This window comes from Neolamprologus brichardi, chromosome 5 (assembly GCF_056152115.1).
Source record: "Neolamprologus brichardi isolate AB-2024 chromosome 5, ASM5615211v1, whole genome shotgun sequence".
Classification (NCBI taxonomy): Eukaryota; Metazoa; Chordata; class Actinopteri; order Cichliformes; family Cichlidae; genus Neolamprologus; species Neolamprologus brichardi.
The window spans coordinates 30,394,543-30,404,806 of NC_142108.1; the positions used below are offsets into that span (position 1 = coordinate 30,394,543).

Here is a 10,264-nt window from a genome sequence, read left to right on the forward strand (position 1 = left end):
AGGTATATGATCTGACACAGTTACCTCATACCTAATAGTCATGTTTGCTAAAGCTGCATGCCCATCAGCTGTACAGATACAGTGGTCCAGCCATGATGTACTATGCCAGGCTTCACTTATGTATGTATAGCTATCTGCAGGCAGTAACACTTTGGTAGACAAGATAAGATTATTAACTTGACAAAAGTGAGTTAAGTGGTTAGCAAACCGAGAACTGCTGTCTGTGAGATCAGCATTAAAATCACCCAAAACATATATGCTGTAGGTATCATTGTCTTGAATAAATGCATTAATAAAAGCCAGCCTACTGAGGTATTCTTGCTCATTTTGACAAGATTCATAGGGAGTATAAATATTAAGAATGATAAAACTACTATTGTTCTGTGTATATTGTATACCAATACACCAGTCTACATCCAGTCTAATGGGCTTTATCATAGGGTCTATTTTTTTTATCCCAGAGCACAGCAACCCCTCCAGGTATTCTGCCTCTGACTATAGCTGTGCTGAGATCAGTTGTTGATTCCCCCACTCCCAAAAAACTTGCATTTAGACAGTTAAGTTTTCCCAGGTCCTGTTTGGACAACCATGTCTCCTGCAAGCATAAAATGTCACATTCTGCAAGCAGACTGTCCACAACAATCCGTCGAGCTTTGTCCCCTGCACTCTGTCCCAAACGTAGACCACGACAGTTGTAAGATAATATCCTAATAGACATCTTCATGTTGATACGTTGGTACCAAAAGGCGCAGTTATCTCCCCTGCTGGATCCCCTGAGCTTGGCACCACCGTACCGGTCTTACGAGGTTCATAAAAACGCCGGACCAGAGCCCCTTCAGGCCAGAGTTCAGGATTGTACATTTCACCCACATCATTACATTCAGCAGTAACCTTGAAAGAGCCGAACCTGCTACGTTTACCAGCAATTTTTTGACAGGTCACATCTCTTTTGAGTTTCTCTCTCAAATACAGAGCAAGAGTTTCTGCATCTACATCCAGGGCAAATTTAGTGGCAAACACGCTCACCAATTTAGTTTTCACAGTTCTGATTGTACTCACAGCTCCAGTGCCAATAATCGATACAGGTCCAGGCCTCTTATTGTGTCCAGTGGTAACAGCATGCATTCCTGAACCCGCATTAACCTTCTCCCGCTTGTGACGAGGCTTGCCATTTTTCACAACTTTACTCCATTGTGGGGAGCATGTAGAAAGCACTGTCTCAACGGGATCCTCCGTTGTTGCTGTAGTTTCCATATTACGACCTGAGGCTGTCGTCGGAGCCCGATCTTGACCACGTAGCAACATCTCCGGACAAAACGCTGACACTGTGCTTGTCCCAGTCCTTGAAGCAGCCAAAGCTCCGGCTTCCTGCCTTCCGCGCGGGCCGCCTTTACTTCGACTCCCCCACCGCTCCTCTGCGTGTTTCCCCAGGGGAAAGTGGGAAGCGGACCCCGACCCCTGAGCATTCAGCGTAACAGGCTCAGCCGGTACCTCAGGCCGACACTCAAGAGCAGTCACACGGTGGTCGACCTCCACAGCATTGGTCATGACTTGCTCGCAGACATCCGCCTGTAGTTTAACTACATGTTTTAAAGCACCGACCTCAGCACACAGCTGGTCCATTCGCCGTAGTAGACAACACACATCCATGCTGGAGTATGTAACAGGCGGCAAATCATCCAGGTGATGAGATACAAATCTTGGGATATTCTCCCCACACTCATTCAGCACTTTGAGACAGAGTTTAATATTGTTGGCGTCTTTATGCTGTCCTTTATATCCGACGCACCGCTGTGAGGTAGTGGGGCAGAGTTCAAACAAAACTTTCTTGGAGGCTTCAATCCCCTCGGATTCAAATGTGTTCGTGGCCAACAACACAATTTCATCCTGACTTAAAGTTTTGATTTTTACAGCAAGGAAATTAAGTAGTTCATCCTCTACAATTACCCTTCCATCAGTTGTTTTATATATCTCTGGTTTTAATCGTGACCGTTTGAAAGTCGGAGCTACGTCTACACCACCACCTGCTACATCCGCCATTTGTATCATATACACAAGGAAAGAATTATAAGTTATTAGGTCTTCTGATGCTAATAGTCAATTATATAACCTTTTAGCTCCATACCCTTCATTATGACTTGGTCTTAGTCTAATTTTTCCCTTTTTAGCTCATAGCTAATCATTAGCTTTTGCGCGTTTTTTAAATTTTATAATCTACCTTAGGATTTTATTTTGTTGTACCAATGTAAGGTGACCTTGAGGGTCTTGGAAGGCACCTATAAATAAAATGTATAATTATTAGTAGTATTACTACTACTACTACTACGTGGCCGGTTCGAGCCCCGGTCTTTGTCCTTGGGCAAGACACTTCACCCGTTGCCTACTGGTGGTGGTCAGAGGGCCCGGTGGCGCCAGTGTCCGGCAGCCTCGCCTCTGTCAGTGCGCCCCAGGGTGGCTGTGGCTACAATGTAGCTTGCCATCACCAGTGTGTGAATGGGTGGATGACTGGATATGTAAAGTGCTTTGGGGTCCTTAGGGACTAGTAAAGCGCTATATAAATACAGGCCATTTACCATTTACTACAATAACATCCTGACAACTTCCAGCCCATTCTTCTTTGGTGACTCGCTCAAGCATGGACCTTGGTTTTCAGTTAACCTCACAGACTTTCAAGGAGGTTGGAGTCAGGGCTTTGTGGAGACCAGTCAATAATGTTCACTTTGGTCTTGTGGATGTAGTTCTTCACCAGGAGCAAAGTATGTTTTGGGTCACTGTCATGTCGGAAGACAAAGACCAGACACAGTTTTGCTGCTGACTACTTGAGGATTTCTGCCAGAATATTTACATATCCTTCTTTTATCATGATTCCTTCCCCCTTGACGAGTGTCCCTGTTCCAGATGCACTGAAGCATCTCCCACCACCATGTTTCATTTTGGGGACACTGATTTTTTTGGGTTGTAGGCTTCTCCCTGTTTGGCCACAGCATTTTTGTGGCCAAACAGCCCTAGTTTTGTCTCATGTGATCAAAAAGGTTCCAGAATGCATAATCTTTTTCTAGGTTGTCCTTAGCATACTTCAGTCTGACCTGAAGGTGTCTCTTCTGCAGAAGTGGAGTTTTTCTTGGTCTGCAACCTCACAGTCCATTCCTGTGCTGTGTTGATTGCTTTCTTTAACAGTACCTATTTCTGCCAGGCTTGGTCTTTGTGGCTCTCTGAATTTCCTGATAATACATCTAAGTTCAGTTCTTGACACTTGGAAATGCTGTGATAACTTTGGATATCCATCTCCTGCTTTATGAGCATCGAAAACTCTTTTTCTCATGTTTAATGTGGTTTCTTTAGTTTTGTTTTGTCTAAAGTGTACGTGAAGGCTGAATATACTCAAACTTTTAATAGGTGAATATTCTACACATGGTTTAAATTCATTTTAACTTCACAAGGTCATCTCAGAGATCCTGAGTGACTACAGCTGGTAGTTTCTCTTTACCGGCATAACATGGGTTTGTTTGATGACACTGGATTATTCAATACTCAGAACAAGTTGGGAAGGTCTTTTAGAGCCATTTCTAAACAGGATCTTTAGTGTAAGTAAGTTTAGTTTTAGTGTAAGTTTTCAGATGTGTTACCTCTTTGCCAACATCTGGAAGAAGATCCAGACTTTCACAAAGCCCAGCAAACCTCAACTCTATTTAAAATTTTTGAACAGTGGTTAAAGGTTGGGTGTCTGCCAGGAAACCAGGCAATTTAAATAACCTTTATCAATTCTGCGAGGAAGAGCGGTCAAATATCCACGACCTTGTGTGGCTTTAATATGTATGCTGTATAATCATTCAACTCTGGAAAAATAACAGTTCAAATATAAATCATTAAATGCACTGTAAACGATGCACACTAGGTCCGACCACATCTAAGCGCTTTTCAAGACTCGTTAACACTTTTCTTTATCAAGGTTGCTGTTCACAACAATACTCACGGCTGCAGCTTTCCAGCTCACAGCCACCCACGCACCACCACCAAGACCCAGTTCATTGGTTTTAAGCTGGTGAGGCGTGATTGGGGATGCCACTCAGGTGCAGATGCCGCTTGGGTGCATCCGCGCCACAGACCACACCCCGGCACAAGCACCAAATTACAATGACATCCGTCAGTCATGACTGTTTACTTCGGAATATAACAGGAGACACACACACACACACACACACACACACACACACACACACACACACACACACACACACACACACACACACACACACACACACACACACACATACCCGTTTTTACTACCTCGTGGGACGACCTGACTGAGAGGGTGCTGGTGGGATCCACCTTTTCTACATGGTTTAGAAAATTAATTTTAATTGCTAAATTCATGTAAATTTTTTGTAAAGAGGAAAATCACTTAAAATATTAAAAACACTCACATGGAGAAAAAAACCCTGAATTTTACTATTCCCGTGGGGACCCTTCTATATTTAAAATGAGAAACTTTGTTTTTCACCAGAAATAATTAACATTTCCTACCATGTTAAACTGTACAGCTGTAATACTAGCTGTGCTGAAACTGTTAACTCAACCACACTGAAACTTCTCAAACCACACAACAATTGTCGTGTTTAAACTCTTTATTTATACACATGGCACCTCAATATTAGCAAATGGCAGAGTTTAATTTCAAAATAAAAGGCCAAGTGTTGAATTTATTCAAAATTTAAACAATGTAAAAACAGCCATTAACATTTTTTTTAACTGACCTTCAATGCAAAATGAAATGAAAAAAAGTTCTGCTGTACACAAATGCAAAGAAAACAATCAATTTTGTTTACTCCAGGCCAGCTGTGTGTAAACTAAACATAAGCTTTAACATGAAAAAAGGAACAAACAAAACAAGCAGCCCACAAAATGTGCAGGTATGCATTTGTCCTCAAAACTTATAGTCTTTTAGCACTGTTGCGCTTCAGTGCTGTTATTTTGTTTTTAACATAATACTTCACCGCTTTCCATGTCCTATTTTCCAGTTCCTTTGGTGAAGCTTCAATGCATGAAACACAATCCGCCTTTCCAGGGACTTTCCCACTCTCTATGAAGCTTTTTAATGTTTTTTCTACGGCACGGGTCTCCACAGCTGACCAGCTTCTCTTCTGTAAAGCTCCTGAGAACACACAAAGGTATTAATAGGTCTGTAATAATTTTAATTGAAGGGGCACTCAAGTACACTGCACAACATTACAAGCAGTAAAATACAGAAAACCACAAAAGTACAGAAAAATAGTGACACTGCTGTTATGTTTGTGGATTGAAAGCAAATATAAACCAATGAGTCTTAAGTGAGGATTTGAAAAGAGAATGTGAAGTGATATTTCTGATGTTAGTGATTTCCAGAGCACAGTGGTGAGACGCGTGTGAGGGACAGACAAGCAAATAGGAAACTGAACAAGTGAAAATACAACATGTGAGCAAGTGAAATAAAAAGTAACCCCCATTTATTTTTGCCACTTCAGTGGAGGTATCGTACTGCATGTAAATATCTCAAAAGTGACAAACGTCCCCATATGGCAGGGGTTTAAAAATCCAGTCCTCAAGGGCCAGTATCCTGCTTGTTTTCCAACGAGCCTGCCCTTGTAGCTTCTTATTGGCAAAGCACACCTGATCCAGGTAATCAGCAGCAGGTAGGGCAAGAATATCTCAAAAACAAGCAGGATACTGGCCCTCGAGGACTGGAGTTTGACACCTGTGCTGTATGGTGTTATACAAATGCTGGAGGAACAATGAAATCATTAAACAGATTTACAGTCCCCTGAAAAAGTTTGGACAGTTAGGCCAAGTTCTTCTTTTTGAGTCACCTAAAGAGGTTTGATTTCCTTTGGGTTTAACTTCAAAGATAATTGAATTGAATTCAATTTTATTTATATAGCGCCAAATCACAACAAAAGTCGCCTCAAGGCGACTGATAAATATCAGACCGCAGATTTTCCTATCAGGATTTCAGGTTTTTACATCTATACCTGATGAACAATTTAAAAGATCAAAGTTTGTTTAAACCCACCCATTTTTCATGTAAGCAAACATATTGAACAGAAAGAATTAACATTGAATGAAGTAAATAACATGTAATATTTCACTGCATAATAATTGATGCCGGCCCTGAGAAAAAAAACAAAACAAAAAAAAAAAAACATATTGGTGGATCTTTAGTTTAAACAAACAATATCATCTAAGTTGATTGTCTGAGCCAGATGTAAATAACTGGAAATAAAAGCTGGTAAATCTGGTCTAGTTTTCATCAGCGGCGCCTCATTTCTAAGGCTAAGCGCTATATTCCTTAGAATGACCTGGAAAAACTTATTAATTCGTGACTTCCAGGTTGGACTACTGCAATTCTCTTTAAATTGGCCTTACCTCCTCCCTTCTCCTTAGATTGCAGACTGTCCAGAATGCGGCATACCTCGCAGCAGCTAGCTCGGGGTGGGGGGGTGTAGAGATTTAGAAAATGTTTAGAGTCCACCCTCATTTCTGCTGCTCCCCCTGCAAATAAATTTGGGTGCTTGGTGTGAGTGAGACGGATACAGAGGAAGGGTTAGATGGAGGCAGATGATTTGCTGCGGAGACCCCTGAAGAGAGTAGCCAAAGGAAAAGAAGTACTTTTGTCTTTAGACAGCAGACACTTGCTTGTCAAATTTAAATGAGCTATCCAGTAATATGCCCAAATTACTGGCATAATCAGAAAGGGAGCTAGCAAAGGGCATCAGAGCAGCACACATTTGGTCACGGGGAATTTTACTGTCAAACACCACGATCTCCGTTTTTTTTTCCGTTCAGGATAAGAGAGTTATTCTTGAACCAATCTTTAACCTCACGCATGCATTCACGAAAATAATTAAAAGACATTAAGGTCGTCTGTAATCTCAAAGTAAACCTGTATATCATCAGCATAGCAATGAAAGCGAGAAGTTGCCCAAATTAACCGAGAATGACCAGTCAGCGAGATAAGATTTTAACATAAAGACCAAGTCCAAAATATGGCCTTTAACGTGGGTTGGTGTATTTACCCACTGAAGGAGGTTAAAAGAGTCAGTTAAAGCAAGGAAGTCTTTAGCAAGCAGGTCATGCTTGCAACAGATGTGTATGTTAAAATCAGTAAGAACGGTGTCATATTTAAAAAGAAAGGAACCCAGGAAGTCGGTAAAGTCCGAGATAAAACACTTGTTATATTTGGGTGGTCGGTAGACCAACACTCACAAAGTGCTCGTGGAAGCAGTCATCTCCAATAACTGAACTTCAAAACTAGCAAAGTTAGGTGAGGAAAGTTGCCGAACATTATATACGTTTTTAAAAACTGAGGCTAAACCACCTCCCCTACCAGAAAGCCTCGGTGAACTAAAAAAGGCACAGTCCAAAGGAAGAAGTTCAGAGAAAGGGATGAGCTCACCAGGGCGAATCCAGGTTTCCGAAAGGAATAAAATATTAAGGTTGCTAGTAGAGAAGAAGTAATTTAAAACAAAGGTGTTATTTACCAGCGACCTGAGATTAAGCAGTGCCATCTGTGGCCAGGATACTAAGTCATCTCTAGAAGCTCGGCGTGGAGGTGCTTAGATTACTTCGACAAACTCTCCGTCAGCCCGACATTATCCAAATCCGAGCAGGAAAACGTGTCGCAGAACGGGCAGAGGAGGCTTGATGATCAACTGGGTAAATTCAGCGATAAGTAGGCAACTTGGCGTCAGAGCATACCAGGGAGGAGGGAAAAAAAAGGATGGCGTGTCCAGGCTAGCATGTACATGGTCCGTAATTCTGGCCCTGAGACGGACGTGACGGACACTTCTTTCTCGCTTCCTATAGCGTTTCTTGTGGAGATTAGGGAGGGGTAGGTAGGAGAAGCCGAAGGACGAATCCAGTTGTGGTAGATTAGTGCTGCCCACACTCCAGCAGTGGTCGGACCGAAACGAATGGTAAGAATGAAGATTTAAAAGTGTTTGCCCGTTATATGTAATCAGTGCACAACCACTAGATAAACGCACAACTAGAAAAGTAAAGATTTAAAAAAAAACAAAAAAAAAAAACACAGTGCCAAGGTACGTAAGTGAAGGTAAAGGAAAAAGGGAGGTTAAAAAAAACCAATGGCGAGACAGACACAACTGAGGATGGCAAGCCAAGCACACCGGCACCATTACCCCAGCCTATAGTGGCCTGAATTTGGAGAAAGATGAATGGTGAGGATAGGCCTTCTTAATGTGATCTGTTAGCATGTGTTAGATACCTGGTTCAAAGCTGCAACTGTCTGACTCCGTGTTCTGCTTTTCTTGGGGTGTTGAAGATCCTGCTGGGACACACAGGGGGAACAGTGTAAAGTATAGCCTGGATATTTAGAAACAATGGTCAGTATTTTGTCTGTAGATTCTTCAGTCAGCTGTTGGTTTCTTTTGGATGTTGATGATCCTTTGTAAATAAAAAGATGCTGTAATGAATTGCTGAATTTGGACATGGAATTAAAAATTCTTTGTTACTTGGCAAAGTTTAAAAAATTAATTAAACTTGAAACATTGATATTGAAATGATCTTTACTTAGAAAATGCAAAATTGCTTCATCAAAAGCATATATCTAGTAATTTTAGACATTAAGTGTTTATCAAGTGTGCCATAATCAAAATTGGTTTTAAATGGAAAGTTTGAACTATAAAATTTATATATAACGGAATGACATTGAATTGTAAAATTGAATCATTAACTTGTGAATCAAATGGTTTCAGTATGTTGGCAGTGAAAAACAGCAGTGTTTGTAACCCACCTCCTGGTGACCAAAAAGATGAGTCCCCCTCTGTGTCAGAGACCTCGCTATCAGGACAATCAAGTACTTTGTCTGAAAAATAGGCATAAAAGCATTAAAGACAATGACTAAGAATTTACTTTGAAATAAATCACCAGTATTGCCTAATGTTTTTACCATTTGGATCTATTTGGATTTGATCCATGTTCATGCCTTTGTAGTCTGACAGACGGCCTTGTTCCATGGCAATCAGGATTTTGCTGACCTTGGCCAACTGCAGAGTCCCCTCAGGTAGCCTGTAATACTCTCTATGAACTCTTATGTCATGTCCAAGAAAATTTGCAAGTGTATCCATTTCGTTGTCCCTTAAATTTAAAACTGTGGAGAGCGTGGCCATCTGTTTTCTTAGCTTTGTAGAGGACAGAGTTTCTGGATGTTCAGCTCCACAGGCCCTTGCGATCTCTCTAATGGCATCTGATCCTCTTAGGTGAGTCTCTGCCTCAGGCCTTGAAAAGAAAAAGGGGTTCTCATCTGGCACACCACAGACCCGGCGATGAGCAACCAAGATTTCCATGGATGAAAGCATGTCTGGAGTTAGAAGAATGGGAACTTTGCGGTTTCTCTTGCCTCTAATTTCGATCCGTTGAAAGTGCAGGCAGAGCTTTTGCTCCAACTCAGAAAGACCGGTCACAACATCTGACTGAACTCCTGACGTGTCTCTAAGTGTGAATGCACTTAATGGCATCCTTGAAACTTCCCCCTCTCTTCTGCGGTTAAACAGAATGACCTCACACAGAGTTATCTTAGCTAGCTTGGACCAGTTTTTCTTGTCCGGGTTGTTTCTCACTTTGTTCTGGTATTCTTCTCTGCACTGATCCAGATACATGTGCATCTTTTTTACATCTTCTGTGAAAGGAAGAAGCTGCGGTTTGGAAGCCTGCTGACTTGGGATCAGGGTACCACTTCCTGATTTAAGGACCTCATTATTATGAGCACAATCTCCTTTATTTCTGATGAGATCGAAATGCAGTTTTCTTTCTTTTGATTTCAAAGGGTAGGTTATGGCTTTTGCAACCGCTGTTTCAGAACTGTGTTTCCGCACCAAGTGCCTTGCCATTTTATGGCAACTAATCGGACAATAAAGACAATAATGCTTCTTACTGTAAATTCTTCCACCATCCTCCTTTTTCTGCAGCTTCATGACAGACACCTTACCTGTTTTAGTGTCCTTCTCATTTTCTGTGCTCCTGGAGTCTGTGTCTGAGCAAGTAATCGTCCGTTTGGCTCTTTTGGTGTCCTCCTCATTCTCTGTGCTCCTGGAATCTTTGTCTGAGCAAGTAATCGTCCGTTTGGCTCTTTTCGAAGTCCTGTGAAGTTTTCTTTTCTTTCTTTCCATTGGGCGCTGAGCAGGAACATCAACAGATCCTTCAGAACTGCTTTCCTCCATCAGCTCCTTTGGTGGGACAAATTCATCCTCAGTCCATTCGACGCAACTTGAAA

The 10,264-nt window shown here is 41.7% G+C and overlaps 2 protein-coding genes across 2 annotated transcripts; both read right to left on the bottom strand.

Moving 5' to 3' along the window:
• Positions 1 to 650: 650 nt before the first annotated feature.
• Positions 651 to 2,040, bottom strand: LOC148102818 (uncharacterized). The gene has a single exon (XM_087841017.1). The coding sequence runs from the start codon at positions 2,038 to 2,040 to the stop codon at positions 721 to 723; it is 1,320 nt and encodes a 439-aa protein (XP_087697143.1). The 3' UTR covers positions 651 to 720.
• A 4,078-nt stretch (positions 2,041 to 6,118) lies between these two features.
• si:dkey-3k20.1 (uncharacterized) lies at positions 6,119 to 9,800 on the bottom strand. Its single transcript, XM_087841212.1, has 5 exons — positions 8,942 to 9,800; positions 8,786 to 8,857; positions 8,258 to 8,320; positions 6,400 to 6,525; positions 6,119 to 6,144 (listed from the first exon to the last, which is right to left on the bottom strand). The coding sequence occupies exons 1-5, from the start codon at positions 9,654 to 9,656 to the stop codon at positions 6,119 to 6,121; spliced, it is 1,002 nt and encodes a 333-aa protein (XP_087697338.1). The 5' UTR covers positions 9,657 to 9,800.
• Between the last annotated feature and the right edge of the window lie 464 nt (positions 9,801 to 10,264).